Here is a 21,084-nt window from a genome sequence, read left to right on the forward strand (position 1 = left end):
ACTTAACAATTTTCTACACACATCATTACTTTCCAAATGTTCTAGTAATACCAAATTGTGTAGTTCTAGTATTTCAACATGTTCTTTGTTGTATTATACCTTGATTTTGATGCAAGCGGGTGATCTTCACCCAAACCCTGGGCCCTATACACCCAAATTTCCATGTGGAATATGTGGGAAAGCTGCCAAGTGGAACCAGAGGGCCACTTGCTGTGATGGTTGTGATTCATGGTACCACGTTGAGTGTATGGGCATGTCAACACCAATTTATGAAGCTCTTTAGAGCAGTCAGATTTCTTGGATTTGCTGCCAGTGCGGCATACCAAATTTTGCCAGCAGTCTTTTTTCCAATTCAACCTTTGAGCTCAGTAATAGTTTCTCTAGTCTTGCTAGTGATTACAGCGGGCCACTCAGTCCACCGTTGGCAGCTTCCTCACCATGTAAATTAGGTGACTCACAAACTGGGTCAAATTCAAGTAGACCTAAAAATAGTAAGGCAGGTGTAAACAAATCTAAGCCCAAAGCTCCAAGAGTCACAAGACAGACTCTTAAATCACTTGTAATAAACTTTTGCAGTATTCGTAGCAAAGTTGCAGACCTTGCAGTCTGTATTGAGAATTATGAACCAGACATAATTATTGGAACTGAAACTCACCTTGACAGATTGTGAGGTGGTTTGGGTTACTATTAAGATCCAGGGAGCTCGGGACACCACCATAGGTGCCTTTTACCGATCCCAGATATTTGGGAATTCAATTGAGTATATGAATAGGGGTGTGATAATTCCAACTTTTTATGAATTGCTGCTGAAAATATGGTATCGACTATACTAAACAAGAATATGATCATTAAAAATAAATTTAAGTAGATTAACCCCCCTGTACATGCCCCCTGAAGATTTGGTAACAACCAGCCTTGCACATGCTTAATGTAGTAGATTATCATAGAAACTGAAAGAAATTGTGATTCTTGAGCCTGTTTTATAATTATTTTGTATTGTAAATGCTGAGTTTGATACAATATGTTGACAATTACATAAACAGCTTATCAGCTGGAGGATAAATATCACTTTTTATTTGTCTGGAAGAGAGTGCAATGCTTCATTTAAGTCTGTTAATCCAGCCGCAGTCTGCCTTAGACATCACATTCCTCAAATAGAGGTTCAGGTTTTCGGCATTTTATTTCACACACAGTTTTCTATGATCTTTTAATTGCAAACATCACTTGATTTAAGAAGTGAAAGACTTGTGTCCCTTGCATATCTTCAAGATACAGCTGCAAGGTTTTGGATCGGTGGTTTGTCAAGCTTCTCTGGATCCATGGAAGATAGGCCTATGGCATGCTCAGCTGTAAGATCACATTCCCCAAAGGTAAAACTGTCTCCCTTCTGCTTCTGAAACCCGAAACAAGTACATGATCGATCATCTTTATCTTTGTGGCTTCATATATGAGAAGATTCTGCTACTTTAAATGAGTATGCCTGACACAAATGTCATTATCATAGGCTACATGTACTTGATTTGCTGGAATCTGTCCATTGACACAAAGGAGAATGCTAGAATATTGATGTTAAGAAGGTTCTTGGGATCATTACGCAAATAGTCATCATAAAGTTGATAAAAGGCTGGTATCAGTTTTGAAGTTTAGTTAGTAAAAAATATGGCTCTATAATTATGATGTAAACTAATCAGAGCTCCTGTATAGTTAGACTATATGGTTTTCAGGGAGTCCAGATCCAAAAAGCATTGATAATGCATGCAAGTATGTGTTCATATATGGCCTACTTTTGAAGATCTTCTAGATAGGTAGAGTTATATCCTATATGTTAAGTCATTAAAGCGTTTGTCCTTCAGGCTCACTGGGAAATGTGGATGTCAAATCATTGGACTTGTTCCATGATTTATTAACTTTGTATGCAGCCAAGTGCCTGTTGAGTAAAACTGCTCCACGATGAGGCAGTAGTTGATTAGTATTATTCTTGGGTATTATCTTGTCTACCTATTCTGTTCTCAATTTATGTGCTTGGTAGGACTCTTAGGTCTGTATGTACAAATGAGTTAGACCGGGTCTAAAGTTAGACCTGGTCAAAGTTGAATTTAGTCCCAGGACAAGGGACATTTTCCTTTACATTTTCTTAAGCTATTTATTTTGTATTATTTTTGAACTTTGCATGTAAATCTTTAGAATTTGCTAGCTACTCTATGAAGTTAATAAGAGTAAAAGACCATTCCTGATGGAACTCAATTCCTACACCTTACAGAAAAGATGGTCAGACATAAACCCAGAATCCAGCCTTTCATCAATAAGACTTTCTACACCTTCACTAGGTCACTATGAGCTGTTTGATCTGTGAGGACAAAGTCTATCTTTCCATTTTAAAGTGTTTTAGTTTCTTCTCCACTTGCTGCTTCTAAGATCACGAAGATAGGCCTACTCACTTTTTACACCACACTAACCTATAAATGTCCAAAATTGCTCAAATGTCATCATATGGAACTAATTTCACACTGGCTGATCAAGAAGGCCACATACACAACCCATAGTTTTAGCAAAAAGCACTTTAATCAAGTGTTTACAGCCATTTCAACTTCCATTAATGTCGTCTGCTACACAAGCCTGCAATTCGGAAACCTTGTTTCAAAATTTTCAAGGGGCATGTACAGGGGGGTTAAAAATCATTTTTGAATAAAATTCTTTCATATTCTTGATTTCCAATGTTGATACCATATTTTGAACTGCAATTCATATTAAAAAGTTGAAATTTGCAAAATAACACACCCCCCTACATGTAATATGAATGAGCTTCATGCCTCATTGACCAAGCTTAGAGCTACAAGCAAAGGTCAAATATTTTTGGCGGAGATTTCAATCTCCCAGACATTGAATGGGAAAATAACTCATTCAAACCAGGAGGCCAATATCCATCCCTTTCCAAGAAATTATTGGAAATACAGGCTGAGTTTGGTATGGAGCAAGGTGTGAGTGAGCCAACACGTGGGAACAACACACTTGATTTATTCTTTACCACCAACCCTACCTTGGTTGAAAAATCTACTGTGGTCCCAGGTATAAGTGACCATGACAGCATCCCCATGATCATTGTTAAAATTGCAAACCTAAAATCAATAAGCAGAAAGCTCGCAAAATTTTTTTGTACCACAAAGCTGATTTAGAGGCTCTCAAATGTGACCTAAAAAATTGGTCAGATTTATTTGTGAGTAAAAAGTTTTACAACAGCACAGTCAATGAGCTGTACAATGATTTTCAGTGTGCTATAGAAGAAGCAATGGACACACACATACCATCCAAAATGGCTTCAAAGAGAAACCAAACCCCCTGGATAAATAAGAAAATCAAACGCCTTCATAAGCGTAAACAGAGAGCGTTTAATGCATACAAAAAATCACCAAACCCAAGCAATCATGAGAATTTCACGAAATAAGAAAAACTGTATTTAAAGAAACCAGGAACTCATACAGGAGACACATTGCTGACGCTTGTTCTGATTCACCTAAGAGCTTTTGGTCTTTCATAAAAAGCCTCAAGATTGAGGCTATGGGATTTCAACACTCAAGAAAGATGGTAAGCTTGAGTCGGACAATGTTTGTAAAGCTGAAATTCTGAATGAGCAATTTAGATCGGTCTTCACAAAGGAAGATAATAATCCACCCAAAGAGCCGATTCCTCAAATTCCAACCATGCCAGATATCACCATTTCGCCTGAAGGTGTAGCCAAATTGCTTAGGAGCTTGATCCCAAAAAGGCCAGTGGCCCAGACGGGATCTCAGCGCGTATCCTCCAATTGGCTACGGAGGAGTTAGCTCCTGCCCTTTGTGTTATTTTTCAAAGATCTTATGACACTGGGGTTCTTCCAAATTCATGGTTGCAGGCAAATATTGCCCCTATCTTTAAAAAAGGAGATAGGACATTGGCGTCAAATTATCGCCCTGTTTCATTAACATCAATATGCTGCAAAACCTTAGAGCATATAATACATTCTAACATTATGAGACATTTTGACCAGTTTTCAGTTTTAACTGAAAAACAACATGGATTTAGGACTAAACACTCAACAGAATCTCAGCTAAGTCTTACGACTCATGATCTAGCTCATTCATTGAATAATAAATCCCAAGTGGATATGGTAATCATGGACTTTTCAAAGGCCTTTGATGTAGTCCCCCATAATAGGCTTTTAAACAAATTAAACAGATATGGTATTCACAACAAAACACATGGATCAGCAGCTTTCTCAAGCATCGTGTCCAGAGGGTCGTAGTCGGTGGTGAACACTCGACATGGACCAACGTTGCTTCGGGCGTCCCTCAGGGCACGGTGCTTGGTCCGCTGATGTTCCTTGTATACATAAATGACCTTCCAGACAACATAAACTCCACAGTCCGTCTTTTTGCAGACGATTGTGTACTCTACAGACAAATACAGAACCAGTTTGATGCAGATGCTTTACAACAAGATCTAAACACACTCATAAAATGGGAAAAAGACTGGCAAATGCATTTCAACCCAGCTAAGTGTTTTATTATGAGACTCACACACAAAAGATCTGTGTTCCATTTTGATTACACCCTGGGAAATTCCATCTTGCAAGCAGCAAACAGTCACCCATACCTTGGCGTTACGATCACTGATAAGCTCACCTGGAACAAACATATTGATAATATAACGGCATCTGCTAACCGCACCTTAAGATTCATCCGCAGAAATTTATATTCTTGCCCTCAACATGTTAAAGAGTCGGCCTACAAGACACTGGTTCGACCTTTGGTTGAATACTCATCTCCCACATGGTAGGTAACCCAGGCAAACCTTAGTTAACACATTTGCTAGTCAGTCAAATTCGCCGACAATGTCAATGCATTTTTACATAGAAATTTAAAACAAGTGCCCGAAGAAAGAAACCTACATAAATATGTTTTCTATACTTCACTTGACCCAAATATATGATTTTTTATGGTGATAAGTCACCCGCACATGGAATTTTAGAGGGATTTGGATAGCATTTCCATTAAAAAAAGCTGCTATCATAATGAGACTAAGATCTAGAAACACCCCAGAAATGCCGTTTTGGGGAATTTTGCTAGCTGAAACTTTTTGATGAAAGTCAATCTTTGACAAGATGTAACTTTGCTACGGAAAGTGCTATGAAAAAATGGTTTTCAGTTTTGGCTTTGTTTACTCAAGGGCTTTAATTTGATATATAAAATGATGCAGTTTGATGGCAAATTTAAATTCACCTAGCATACCTACACATCATGGGATCCATATGCACAAGTGTTAAATAATAAGATAGAAATGGTACAAAGGAGAGCGGCCCGCTTTGTAAGCGGAGATTACAAGTCCAAATCACAAGGTTGTATGACAGAGTTGCTCCAGAAGCTGGATTGGGAGTCACTTCAGATTAGAAGGAAGTGTAAGCGACTGACCACACTGCAGAAAGCCATCACCGGTCACCTATCCCTACCTGTCGGAAACCTCCTTCAGCCCGCCCCACGTACGTCACGGCATACCAATACTCAAGCATTTGCAACAATAACGGCTACAAAAGACTGTTATAAGAACTCATATTTTCCGAGAACAATTCGAGATTGGAACTCGATACCAGAAAGCATAGCCAACATTAAAGAACCTCAAGCATTTAAAACAGCAATCACAAGCCACCTATATAAGAAGCAAGACTAAGTAACCAACAACAGGCGCACACTATTCCTGGCGCTTGATTCCCGCGAGGGAACGTTGGACAGTATTACGTCAAAGTCAAAGTCTGCGTTCATTCAATTGGAATTCCCACACTATAATCAAATCAAGTAATTCTTGGCCAAACTGGAACAATGTGAACGCTAGTGGCTCCGCGATAAACACACGCGAATATAGCGCGGTACAGAAGAAAGTATACACGCGCCTTACACTGCGTACACGCTTAGTACACTACATGGACGCAACGCGCATGTTCCACTTTGGCCAAGAATTTCCTAATTTAATTATAGTATAACATGTAAACATGCTAAATCATATCACAATATTGACATAACATTTAAGCCTAGCCATATAGTTCTCTAATTTTACATTTGTAATATTTTTTGAAAGACACTCACGGTCAACACTTTGGCATATTGACGGCATTCAAATATACATTTAAACGATTTTATTACGTCTACAAAACGTAAGCTTACCATTTTCGACGCCATCAGTCACGAACAGGAAGTCGATCGCTGATGTTTACAAATACCGCTCATCCCTAAATTGGGAATGGGCGATAACTGATACCCAATCACTCATCAGCGATGAGTGCGAAGGTGGGGAACCGGGCACTCACTAAAACGGGTGACGGGATCCGGGACGGATGTGCCCGGGGATGTGCGGACACCCGACCCCTATCTTTAAACTCCCTCTCACCCAATGAGCCCCTTTTTTGTTTTATTGAACTGAATGAATTCCCTATGACCCGCTGGGGGCACTTCAATTTAAAATGGATATAGGTGACAAAATCAGTGATAAATGAAAGTTGCTGTTAAAATTGAACAAGCAAGGGTCTTTGGGTGACCAATCAAATGAAAAAACAAGGGGTCTTCGGGTGACAGCGATGCTGAAAAAGGGGGTCTTAACAGCCCTACTTACGCGTCACCTCAAAAGTTGGAGTGCCCCCCGGGCCTATGACACCCTTTATGTTTTCCTGTCACAAAATGACAACCTAAAAAAAAAAAGGAAATTTCTGAAAATCTCTCACTAAATGACCCTGTTTTTTTTCTTTGAATTTTTATTTATTTTTTCAAATTTTGATGAATTAAAAAAACTTTTCATGATAGACCTGAACTTTTGAGTCTCACCAGTGGCGTGGCGTGGGTCATCATATTGGGGGGGCACCGACCATGATTGGGGGCACCTGGTCTGATTCATGAGGGGGGGCACAAGTTTCGATTTTCGGCCATTTTCCTATGGGATTTTTAAAATTTGAGATTGATGGGGGACGTGCCCCTATGACGCTACGCCACAGGGTCTGAATGACCCTCTTTTTGTTAAGATTTTTAAGACCCTCTAATATGGCACCGAAAGGCCCCTAGTTTCGAACTGCTGTCCGGACATCCCGCCCTGTCACTTCCAAGTCTAGTGCCCCGGTATTTGATAATTTATCTTATCTTGGCCTATCACTTCCGTTTCATTTAAGTTTTCTCTTAGCTCTTGCTTTGCAATCTTTCATTCCAGTTATTTTTTCTTTCTCTTCATACCATGTATCTAATGACTTTAAAAATACCTTTGTCAAGATCTGGGAGTGGGTTGGGTGGGAGTAGCCTACAACCATTATTGGTTTGCCACCCTGTGCGGGCTGCCAACCAATGACCCCTTTGGCAGATTAGGCTACATGACCCCCTTTTTTCAACAGTTTACACCAAATGACCCTCTTACCCCAACAAATCTGCAACTTGATTTTTAAACAATTTTGTACCCTTGGTAAATTTTAGTGAAATTATTGGATTCCTTGCCCTATAATATAACTTTTGTTACCAGTGTGTAGTTATTTTTGAGAAAAATGCACAATTAGTCACAAAATTTATCATGGGGTGTAGTACCACCATAAAATCAAAGATTGCCAAGCGCATAGTTAAATTTATTTTTTTTCTACAATAAAGGTCTATTATTTGCTCTCCACTAGCGACACACAAATATGGCAGTCAGTACACTTTGGCTCTACCTAATGGGCTATTCTAGAAATTAATAGCACCTTCCTAAGACATGTAAGTAAGTAAAAATAACACCCAAGTAAAAATAACACCAAAGTAAAAATAACACCCAAGTAAAAATAACACCTGCATTTCTAATTCTTTTGCAGTCAATACCAAGTGCACCACACTTGTTTTATTTATCACATGTATTGTGTTCTTTTACATGATATCATCAACATTACATAATATCTTTTTGGAAAAGAAATTGTTTTACAAATTACATATAGTTAAAGGTATAAATCCATTTTACAGGATCTATTAGCCACTTGCAGGTTCCGCCATTATGCCCTATGTTGGGAGAGCCTCGAACTGGCAGCATACATGAATGGGAATTGAACCAGTCAAATAACATTCTGGGAAAGGTTACGTAATTATTCCTAGCATGTATGCTGCCAGTTCGAGGCTCTCCCCATATAGTGCATAATGGCGGAACCGTGCAAGTGGCTAATCAATGAAGGAGAATGCAAATTTTATTGATTTCATGGTTGAATCATAGAACACCTATAGGGTCCACAACTTAAAAGTTCCCCCCTAAATACTTTTTAAAATAAATCAAAAAATATTTGACAAAATGCAAATGTGTAAAATGGTATGGGTAGCCGTATTAATTGTCTTACATCCACATATGGACCAAATTATAGCGTCACACATCATTGCGTTCAGTCACAAAGAGACCGTTTTAAAAGTTGCATCCGAGTCCATTTGGAGTCAGCTCTCAAACAATACAGCAAGCCAGGTCTATGCATGTTTTTGTTAAAGAAAACCTGACTGCTATGGACTCGGGTGCAACTTTTAAAACAGCCTCTTTTCTTACACAGTTAACCACTGTGACTGAACGCAATGACGTGTGATGCTATAAATTGGTCAACATGTGTAAAACAAATAGGGTTATACATATCTTTTTACATTTTTACATTTCATAAAATATTTTTTTGACTTATTCTAAAAAGTATTAGGGGGAACTTGTGGACTGTATATTTGAGGAAAGTAGCAATGCTTTTGAGTGACTTTTTTCACCTTTCTTTAAATTATTCCAAAGCACATGTTTATTTCCCATACTAGTTTTGATTTCATTAAGCAAAATGATACATTTAACAATAAGCCAACAACAAACAATCCTTGAATATTTTGCTGCCTTAATAATCAATTCTATTTTGCTGTTATATAGAAAACTCCTATATTATTTTCCATCTTGGTGAGTAAGTGACATCATCGCTCATTTCAATGGGCTCAGCTACAAATCACCAGCATTTGCTCCAAGCGCTGGTGTACAGTGCCATACATACACACATTTGAACATGCAGTATAGATGCGATACATACAGCTGTCTTGAAAAATGAAAAATAGAAGTGATGCTCCGATCCCCTATAATCTAAATCTACCGATCACTAATTATTTTGCTTGCTAAATCGGCCGATCCAATCCCGATTTCACTTTGTCTTTTCACCTTTGATATTCGCTGGAATAGTGATTACATCATCACCTTGGATAAAGACAGTCATGCATACAATTTGAAGTGTTTTGGTTCAAGCAGCTCTCAAGGACAGTCCCCTGTTTACCATGTTCACACAGCATGACCAATTGATTTTTGAAACCAACCAGTTGGTAAAAATAATATGATAATCTTTCAGACATGAAAAGCAGGATCAAATTATGATTTATTTTACTAATTAGTATTTCTGGACAAGTTTTTGGTGTTCTACTCTTAAAACTGTCTAGTTTTCGAGATAATGCCAATTAGGTGAATGTAAACTTCTTTTCATCAACACAAAGTCAATAGGAACCGTGCATGACTGGGAACATGTCCTTGAACCAAAGTAGGCATACAGGCTGTATTATGACATCACAATTTCAAGCAGACGAAAAAATGGCGTCCCGTCGATCGAGTCGCTACGGTGGTAACTCCTGAACTTCAACAAGTCCATGACATTAAAAAACATGCTTAATGTTCTTTTTTTGTGGAAAACTTTACATAATCGGAAAATTTCATCTTTAAACTCTGTAAAAATAATTTCCTATTGTAATTTGGAGTTTTGAAAGGATGAGAAATGGTGAATTGTTTTCACTAAGTTTCACACACAAACAGATACAAATGCGTAAATCATCGTATGCGCTGATCTCGCTACTACAACGCGAACGCACGACCTTGGATATGTACAATGCTAACCAATCATGAGTGCGTTGGCATGGTTGATTCACTTTCGCGTTACTCACGCACAGTCGCACACGCTGGCGTGATCACGCAGTGTACGCAAAAATTCGTCACGCTATTAAAAGCTGCGTTGTGTGCGCCATCATCGTCTAGTGAGCATCGGTTTGAACATCGCTGCGTAAAATTGAGCTAATTTGTCACCTTTTAGCTCTATTAGCTCCTATTTAGAGACGAGAGTCTTGCTTAACTGTTCTAATAACACCCTAGAACCGGCTTGTGCAGAAAAACCGTTATTTTCTGACTTTATCTTCACGTATTTTTGGATACAATTTTTCGTCACCTCAGGGAAAAATTGCTACAGCGTGTACATGCTGCGTAGTGGACACATCCGGGATTTTATTTCCAAGATGGCGCCTCCTGACATCGTAATGGAAGGATAATTTCAACATTGCCGTGGCATAACGGGTAGCTGTCGTGAGTTAGTACCATAGGTTTGTGATAGGTGACCCTTTTCCAGTGACAGTGTATTATTTTGTCTTGCAAGATGAACTTGTGTAGCATATTATTCTCCATCGTATCGTTATTAGGACTCATACATGGGAAGATATCCAACAACAATGTTGAATCTGAAAACGCGTGCATGACAAGTTTCTGGGTGCATTTGCCAGCGCTTAAACCTAACCAAACATTACTCTACTAGTCATGTCATCATCATTTGAGTACAAGTACCTCCCTGCAACAATTAACATCACTGCAGGACTCAAACTTAACAATTTTCTACACACATCATTACTTTCCAAATGTTCTAGTAATACCAAATTGTGTAGTTCTAGTATTTCAACATGTTCTTTGTTGTATTATACCTTGATTTTGATGCAAGCGGGTGATCTTCACCCAAACCCTGGGCCCTATACACCCAAATTTCCATGTGGAATATGTGGGAAAGCTGCCAAGTGGAACCAGAGGGCCACTTGCTGTGATGGTTGTGATTCATGGTACCACGTTGAGTGTATGGGCATGTCAACACCAATTTATGAAGCTCTTTAGAGCAGTCAGATTTCTTGGATTTGCTGCCAGTGCGGCATACCAAATTTTGCCAGCAGTCTTTTTTCCAATTCAACCTTTGAGCTCAGTAATAGTTTCTCTAGTCTTGCTAGTGATTACAGCGGGCCACTCAGTCCAACGTTGGCAGCTTCCTCAACATGTAAATTAGGTGACTCACAAACTGGGTCAAATTCAAGTAGACCTAAAAATAGTAAGGCAGGTGTAAACAAATCTAAGCCCAAAGCTCCAAGAGTCACAAGACAGACTCTTAAATCACTTGTAATAAACTTTTGCAGTATTCGTAGCAAAGTTGCAGACCTTGCAGTCTGTATTGAGAATTATGAACCAGACATAATTATTGGAACTGAAACTCACCTTGACAGATTGTGAGGTGGTTTGGGTTACTATTAAGATCCAGGGAGCTCGGGACACCACCATAGGTGCCTTTTACCGATCCCAGATATTTGGGAATTCAATTGAGTATATGAATAGGGGGGTGTGATAATTCCAACTTTTTATGAATTGCTGCTGAAAATATGGTATCGACTATACTAAACAAGAATATGATCATTAAAAATAAATTTAAGTAGATTAACCCCCCTGTACATGCCCCCTGAAGATTTGGTAACAACCAGCCTTGCACATGCTTAATGTAGTAGATTATCATAGAAACTGAAAGAAATTGTGATTCTTGAGCCTGTTTTATAATTATTTTGTATTGTAAATGCTGAGTTTGATACAATATGTTGACAATTACATAAACAGCTTATCAGCTGGAGGATAAATATCACTTTTTATTTGTCTGGAAGAGAGTGCAATGCTTCATTTAAGTCTGTTAATCCAGCCGAGTCTGCCTTAGACATCACATTCCTCAAATAGAGGTTCAGGTTTTCGGCATTTTATTTCACACACAGTTTTCTATGATCTTTTAATTGCAAACATCACTTGATTTAAGAAGTGAAAGACTTGTGTCCCTTGCATATCTTCAAGATACAGCTGCAAGGTTTTGGATCGGTGGTTTGTCAAGCTTCTCTGGATCCATGGAAGATAGGCCTATGGCATGCTCAGCTGTAAGATCACATTCCCCAAAGGTAAAACTGTCTCCTTCTGCTTCTGAAACCCGAAACAAGTACATGATCGATCATCTTTATCTTTGTGGCTTCATATATGAGAAGATTCTGCTACTTTAAATGAGTATGCCTGACACAAATGTCATTATCATAGGCTACATGTACTTGATTTGCTGGAATCTGTCCATTGACACAAAGGAGAATGCTAGAATATTGATGTTAAGAAGGTTCTTGGGATCAGTGCGCCATAAGGCATCATAAAGTTGATAAAAGGCTGGTATCAGTTTTGAAGTTTAGTTAGTGAAAAATATGGCTCTATAATTATGATGTAAACTAATCAGAGCTCCTGTATAGTTAGACTATATGGTTTTCAGGGAGTCCAGATCCAAAAAGCATTGATAATGCATGCAAGTATGTGTTCATATATGGCCTACTTTTTGAAGATCTTCTAGATAGGTAGAGTTATATCCTATATGTTAAGTCATTAAAGCGCTTTGTCCTTCAGGCTCACTGGGAAATGTGGATGTCAAATCATTGGACTTGTTCCATGATTTATTAACTTTGTATGCAGCCAAGTGCCTGTTGAGTAAAACTGCTCCACGATGAGGCAGTAGTTGATTAGTATTATTCTTGGGTATTATCTTGTCTACCTATTCTGTTCTCAATTTATGTGCTTGGTAGGACTCTTAGGTCTGTATGTACAAATGAGTTAGACCGGTCTAAAGTTAGACCTGGTCAAAGTTGAATTTAGTCCCAGGACAAGGGACATTTTCCTTTACATTTTCTTAAGCTATTTATTTTGTATTATTTTTGAACTTTGCATGTAAATCTTTAGAATTTGCTAGCTACTCTATGAAGTTAATAAGAGTAAAAGACCATTCCTGATGGAACTCAATTCCACTTTTGTGCATACGGACCTTAGGGCCTACACCTTACAGAAAAGATGGTCAGACATAAACCCAGAATCCAGCCTTTCATCAATAAGACTTTCTACACCTTCACTAGGTCACTATGAGCTGTTTGATCTGTGAGGACAAAGTCTATCTTTCCATTTTAAAGTGTTTTAGTTTCTTCTCCACTTGCTGCTTCTAAGATCACGAAGATAGGCCTACTCACTTTTTACACCACACTAACCTATAAATGTCCAAAATTGCTCAAATGTCATCATATGGAACTAATTTCACACTGGCTGATCAAGAAGGCCACATACACAACCCATAGTTTTAGCAAAAAGCACTTTAATCAAGTGTTTACAGCCATTTCAACTTAGAAATCATTTTTGAATAAAATTCTTTCATATTCTTGATTTCCAATGTTGATACCATATTTTGAACTGCAATTCATATTAAAAAGTTGAAATTTGCAAAATAACACACCCCCCTACATGTAATATGAATGAGCTTCATGCCTCATTGACCAAGCTTAGAGCTACAAGCAAAGGTCAAATATTTTTGGCGGGAGATTTCAATCTCCCAGACATTGAATGGGAAAATAACTCATTCAAACCAGGAGGCCAATATCCATCCCTTTCCAAGAAATTATTGGAAATACAGGCTGAGTTTGGTATGGAGCAAGGTGTGAGTGAGCCAACACGTGGGAACAACACACTTGATTTATTCTTTACCACCAACCCTACCTTGGTTGAAAAATCTACTGTGGTCCCAGGTATAAGTGACCATGACAGCATCCCCTTGATCATTGTTAAAATTGCAAACCTAAAATCAATAAGCAGAAAGCTCGCAAAATTTTTTTGTACCACAAAGCTGATTTAGAGGCTCTCAAATGTGACCTAAAAATTGGTCAGATTTATTTGTGAGTAAAAAGTTTTACAACAGCACAGTCAATGAGCTGTACAATGATTTTCAGTGTGCTATAGAAGAAGCAATGGACACACACATACCATCCAAAATGGCTTCAAAGAGAAACCAAACCCCCTGGATAAATAAGAAAATCAAACGCCTTCATAAGCGTAAACAGAGAGCGTTTAATGCATACAAAAAATCACCAAACCCAAGCAATCATGAGAATTTCACCGAAATAAGAAAAACTGTATTTAAAGAAACCAGGAACTCATACAGGAGACACATTGCTGACGTTTGTTCTGATTCACCTAAGAGCTTTTGGTCTTTCATAAAAAGCCTCAAGATTGAGGCTATGGGATTTCCAACACTCAAGAAAGATGGTAAGCTTGAGTCGGACAATGTTTGTAAAGCTGAAATTCTGAATGAGCAATTTAGATCGGTCTTCACAAAGGAAGATAATAATCCACCCAAAGAGCCGATTCCTCAAATTCCAACCATGCCAGATATCACCATTTCGCCTGAAGGTGTAGCCAAATTGCTTAGGGAGCTTGATCCCAAAAAGGCCAGTGGCCCAGACGGGATCTCAGCGCGTATCCTCCAATTGGCTACGGAGGAGTTAGCTCCTGCCCTTTGTGTTATTTTTCAAAGATCTTATGACACTGGGGTTCTTCCAAATTCATGGTTGCAGGCAAATATTGCCCCTATCTTTAAAAAAAGGAGATAGGACATTGGCGCCAAATTATCGCTCTGTTTCATTAACATCAATATGCTGCAAAACCTTAGAGCATATAATACATTCTAACATTATGAGACATTTTGACCAGTTTTCAGTTTTAACTGAAAAACAACATGGATTTAGGACTAAACACTCAACAGAATCTCAGCTAAGTCTTACGACTCATGATCTAGCTCATTCATTGAATAATAAATCCCAAGTGGATATGGTAATCATGGACTTTTCAAAGGCCTTTGATGTAGTCCCCCATAATAGGCTTTTAAACAAATTAAACAGATATGGTATTCACAACAAAACACATGGATCAGCAGCTTTCTCAAGCATCGTGTCCAGAGGGTCGTAGTCGGTGGTGAACACTCGACATGGACCAACGTTGCTTCAGGCGCGCCCCTCAGGGCACGGTGCTTGGTCCGCTGATGTTCCTTGTATACATAAATGACCTTCCAGACAACATAAACTCCACAGTCCGTCTTTTTGCAGACGATTGTGTACTCTACAGACAAATACAGAACCAGTTTGATGCAGATGCTTTACAACAAGATCTAAACACACTCATAAAATGGGAAAAAGACTGGCAAATGCATTTCAACCCAGCTAAGTGTTTTATTATGAGACTCACACACAAAAGATCTGTGTTCCATTTTGATTACACCCTGGGAAATTCCATCTTGCAAGCAGCAAACAGTCACCCATACCTTGGCGTTACGATCACTGATAAGCTCACCTGGAACAAACATATTGATAATATAACGGCATCTGCTAACCGCACCTTAAGATTCATCCGCAGAAATTTATATTCTTGCCCTCAACATGTTAAAGAGTCGGCCTACAAGACACTGGTTCGACCTTTGGTTGAATACTCATCTCCCACATGGTAGGTAACCCAGGCAAACCTTAGTTAACACATTTGCTAGTCAGTCAAATTCGCCGACAATGTCAATGCATTTTTACATAGAAATTTAAAACAAGTGCCCGAAGAAAGAAACCTACATAAATATGTTTTCTATACTTCACTTGACCCAAATATATGATTTTTTATGGTGATAAGTCACCCGCACATGGAATTTTAGAGGGATTTGGATAGCATTTCCATTAAAAAAAGCTGCTATCATAATGAGACTAAGATCTAGAAACACCCCAGAAATGCCGTTTTTGGGGAATTTTGCTAGCTTATTTTTTTTTATTAAAGTCAACCTTTGACAAGATGTAACTTTGCTACGGAAAGTGCTATGAAAAAATGGTTTTCAGTTTTGGCTTTGTTTACTCAAGGGCTTTAATTTGATATATAAAATGATGCAGTTTGATGGCAAATTTAAATTCACCTAGCATACCTACACATCATGGGATCCATATGCACAAGTGTTAAATAATAAGATAGAAATGGTACAAAGGAGAGCGGCCCGCTTTGTAAGCGGAGATTACAAGTCCAAATCACAAGGTTGTATGACAGAGTTGCTCCAGAAGCTGGATTGGGAGTCACTTCAGATTAGAAGGAAGTGTAGCGACTGACCACACTGCAGAAAGCCATCACCGGTCACCTATCCCTACCTGTCGGAAACCTCCTTCAGCCCGCCCCACGCACGTCACGGCATACCAATACTCAAGCATTTGCAACAATAACGGCTACAAAAGACTGTTATAAGAACTCATATTTTCCGAGAACAATTCGAGATTGGAACTCGATACCAGAAAGCATAGCCAACATTAAAGAACCTCAAGCATTTAAAACAGCAATCACAAGCCACCTATATAAGAAGCAAGACTAAGTAACCAACAACAGGCGCACACTATTCCTGGTCGCTTGATTCCCGTGAGGGAACGTTGGACAGTATTACGTCAAAGTCAAAGTCTGCGTTCATTCAATTGAATTCCACACTATAATCAAATCAAGTAATTCTTGGCCAAACTGGAACAATGTGAACGCTTAGTGGCTCCGCTGATAAACACACGCAATATAGCGGTACAGAAGAAAGTATACACGCGCCTTACACTGCGTACACGCTTAGTACACTACATGGACGCAACGCGCATGTTCCACTTTGGCCAAGAATTTCCTAATTTAATTATAGTATAACATGTAAACATGCTAAATCATATCACAATATTGACATAACATTTAAGCCTAGCCATATAGTTCTCTAATTTTACATTTGTAATATTTTTGAAAGACACTCACGGTCAACACTTTGGCATATTGACGGCATTCAAATATACATTTAAACGATTTTATTACGTCTACAAAACGTAAGCTTACCATTTTCGACGCCATCAGTCACGAACAGGAAGTCGATCGCTGATGTTTACAAATACCGCTCATCCCTAAATTGGGAATGGGCGATAACTGATACCCAATCACTCATCAGCGATGAGTGCGAAGGTGGGGGAACCGGGCACTCACTAAAAACGGGTGACGGGGATCCCGGGACGGGGATGTGCCCCGGGGGATGTGCGGACACCCCGACCCCTATCTTTAAACTCCCTCTCACCCAATGAGCCCCTTTTTTTGTTTTATTGAACTGAATGAATTCCCTATGACCCGCGGGGGGGCCCTTCAATTTAAAATGGATATAGGTGACAAAATCAGTGATAAATGAAAGTTGCTGTTAAAATTGAACAAGCAAGGGTCTTTGGGTGACCAATCAAATGAAAAAACAAGGGGTCTTCGGGTGACAGCGATGCTGAAAAAGGGGGTCTTAACAGCCCTACTTACGCGTCACCTCAAAAGTTGGAGTGCCCCCCGGGCCTATGACACCCTTTATGTTTTCCTGTCACAAAAAGACAACCTTAAAAAAAAAAAGGGAAATTTCTGAAAATCTCTCACTAAATGACCCTGTTTTCTTTTTCTTTGAATTTTTATTTATTTTTTCAAATTTTGATGAATTAAAAAACTTTTCATGATAGAACTGAACTTTTGAGTCTCACCAGTGGCGAGCGTGGGTCATCATATTGGGGGGCACCGACCATGATTGGGGGGCACCTGGTCTGATTCATGAGGGGGGGGGCATGTCGATTTTCGCCATTTTCCTATGGGATTTTTAAAATTTGAGATTGATGGGGGACGTGCCCTATGACGCCACGCCACAGGGTCTGAATGACCCTCTTTTTTTTTTTTTTTTTTAAGACCCTCTAATATGGCACCGAAAGGCCCCTAGTTTCGAACTGCTGTCCGGACATCCCCGCCCTGTCACTTCCAAGTCTAGTGCCCCCGGTATTTGATAATTTATCTTATCTTGGCCTATCACTTCCGTTTCATTTAAGTTTTCTCTCTTAGCTCTTGCTTTGCAATCTTTCATTCCAGTTATTTTTTTCTTTCTCTTCATACCATGTATCTAATGACTTTAAAAATACCTTTGTCAAGATCTGGGAGTGGGTTGGGTGGGAGTAGCCTACAACCATTATTGGTTTGCCACCCTGTGCGGGCTGCCAACCAATGACCCCCTTTGGCAGATTAGGCTACATGACCCCCTTTTTTCAACAGTTTACACCAAATGACCCTCTTCCCCCAACAAATCTGCAACTTGATTTTTAAACAATTTTGTACCCTTCGGTAAATTTTAGTGAAATTATTGGATTCCTTGCCCCTATAATATAACTTTTGTTACCAGTGTGTAGTTATTTTTTGAGAAAAATGCACAATTAGTCACAAAATTTATCATGGGGTGTAGTACCACCATAAAATCAAAGATTGCCAAGCGCATAGTTAAATTTATTTTTTTCTACAACAATAAAGGTCTATTATTTGCTCTCCACTAGCGACACACAAATATGGCAGTCAGTACACTTTGGCTCTACCTAATGGGCTATTCTAGAAATTAATAGCACCTTCCTAAGACATGTAAGTAAGTAAAAATAACACCCAAGTAAAAATAACACCAAAGTAAAAATAACACCCAAGTAAAAATAACACCTGCATTTCTAATTCTTTGCAGTCAATACCAAGTGCACCACACTTGTTTTATTTATCACATGTATTGTGTTCTTTTACATGATATCATCAACATTACATAATATCTTTTTGGAAAAGAAATTGTTTTACAAATTACATATAGTTAAAGGTATAAATCCATTTTACAGGATCTATTCGCCACTTGCACGGTTCCGCCATTATGCCCTATGTAAAGGGAGAGCCTCGAACTGGCAGCATACATGAATGGGAATTGAACCAGTCATATAACATTCTGTGTAAGGTTACGTAATTCTTCCTTTCATGTATGCTGCCAGTTCGAGGCTCTCCCCGCATATAGTGCATAATGGCGGAACCGTGCAAGTGGCGAATGGTCAATGAAGGAGAATGCAAATTTTATTGATTTCATGGTTGAATCATAGAACACCTATAGGGTCCACAACTTAAAAGTTCCCCCCTAAATACTTTTTAAAATAAATCAAAAATATTTGACAAAATGCAAATGTGTAAAATGGTATGGGTAGCAGATTAATTGTCTTACATCCACATATGGACCAAAGTATAGCGTCACACATCATTGCGTTCAGTCACAAAGAGACCGTTTTTAAAAAGTTGCATCCGAGTCCATTGAGTCAGCTCTCAAACAATACAGCAAGCCAGGTCTATGCATGTTTTTGTTAAAGAAAACCTGACTGCTATGGACTCGGGTGCAACTTTTAAAACAGCCTCTTTTTCTTACACAGTTAACCACTGTGACTGAACGCAATGACGTGTGATGCTATAAATTGGTCAACATGTGTAAAACAAATAGGGTTATACATATCTTTTTACATTTTTACATTTCATAAAATATTTTTTTGACTTATTCTAAAAAGTATTAGGGGGGAACTTGTGGACTGTATATTTGAGGAAAGTAGCAATGCTTTTGAGTGACTTTTTTCACCTTTCTTTAAATTATTCCAAAGCACATGTTTATTTCCCATACTAGTTTTGATTTCATTAAGCAAAATGATACATTTAACAATAAGCCAACAACAAACAATCCTTGAATATTTTGCTGCCTTAATAATCAATTCTATTTTGCTGTTATATAGAAAACTCCTATATTATTTTCCATCTTGGTGAGTAAGTGACATCATCGTTCATTTCAATGGGCTCAGCTACAAATCACCAGCATTTGCTCCAAGCGCTGGTGTACAGTGCCATACATACACACATTTGAACATGCAGTATAGATGCGTATACATACAGCTGTCTTGAAAATGAAAAATAGAAGTGATGCTCCGATCCCCTATAATCTAAATCTACCGATCACTAATTATTTTGCTTGCTAAATCGGCCGATCCAATCCCGATTTCACTTTGTCTTTTCACCTTTGATATTCGCTGGAATAGTGATTACATCATCACCTTGGATAAAGACAGTCATGCATACAATTTGAAGTGTTTTGGTTCAAGCAGCTCTCAAGGACAGTCCCCGTTTACCATGTTCACACAGCATGACCAATTGGATTTTTGGAAACCAACCAGTTGGTAAAAATAATATGATAATCTTTCAGACATGAAAAGCAGGATCAAATTATGATTTATTTTACTAATTAGTATTTCTGGACAAGTTTTTGGTGTTCTACTCTTAAAACTGTCTAGTTTTCGAGATAATGCCAATTAGGTGAATGTAAACTTCTTTTCATCAACACAAAGTCAATAGGAACCGTGCATGACTGGGAACATGTCCTTGAACCAAAGTAGGCATACAGGCTGTATTATGACATCACACTTTTCAGCGAATCCCAGTCAGTCTACAATGGGCTATTCCAGTTGAAATCTGTACACCCCTGATTGAAGACATGACCTTAATCTTCCACACAAGGAGTTTGAATTAAAATCATATTTGCTTAAAAGCAGCAAACCAATCATGGTTACCTGATTGGGAGACTCCATTTGAAATCTACACCCCCTGTGTGATGGAGTAAGGGCATGTCTTCCATAGGGGTGTATGGATTTCAACTGGAATAGCCCAATGGCAGCAAGGTTCATCATAAAGACAGAGTTTATTGTACAACATAATTTTCTCATCATACTCATCAACAAAATGTACTATACTGCGCCAATAAAGTATCCTTACACTTGGAAAAATAATCACAATTTCCGAACTGAACAATACTGGGGTACATTTGTTTTTTTAATAGATGCACTAGCTAATCCTGCACATTATGACACCACATTGAATCCAATGTGACTTCAAGAAGCAAAGTTACAAGCATTTGATTAGACGAAGGTCCAGTTTTAAAAGTGACAAACTAGCCTATTCAAAACTCCACAGACTAGACATCTGGTTTGAGAGTGGTGAATGGCTAATTTATGTGTTTGGCTTTAATTTAAAACAAAAGGAACAAAAGAAAATTGAAACAAAAGAACTGACAAATGAAATGAAAGCTTTGAAAATTACAGAGAAGTAAAAACTGAAATAAAAACTGCTTTAAATAACGCTTCATTGAAGAAACTGTATTGTCTCTTTGTTTTGCTTGTTGGAATCTTTTTGCGCCTTGTATAGGCCAGTTTGTCATTTTTAAACTGGACCTTCGTCTATTCAAATGCTTGTAACTTTACTTCTTGAGGTCACATTGGATTCAATGTG

At 38.5% G+C, this 21,084-nt stretch overlaps 1 protein-coding gene across 2 annotated transcripts in view; it reads right to left on the minus strand.

The window, feature by feature from the left end:
* LOC140156653 (pre-mRNA-splicing factor SYF2-like) overlaps positions 1-6,264 on the minus strand; it is a 39,959-nt gene extending 33,695 nt beyond the window's left edge. For both annotated transcript variants that reach the window (XR_011859574.1, XM_072179591.1), the window contains exon 1: positions 6,192-6,264. Coding sequence is in view for 1 of the 2 variants with exons in the window: in XM_072179591.1 (XP_072035692.1) it covers positions 6,192-6,206 (15 nt within the window). In the remaining variant the exon portion in view is untranslated. The remainder of the gene's footprint in view (positions 1-6,191) is intronic.
* Between the last annotated feature and the right edge of the window lie 14,820 nt (positions 6,265-21,084).

The sequence above is a fragment of the Amphiura filiformis genome, chromosome 7 (assembly GCF_039555335.1).
Source record: "Amphiura filiformis chromosome 7, Afil_fr2py, whole genome shotgun sequence".
In the NCBI taxonomy this organism is placed as follows: domain Eukaryota; kingdom Metazoa; phylum Echinodermata; class Ophiuroidea; order Amphilepidida; family Amphiuridae; genus Amphiura; species Amphiura filiformis.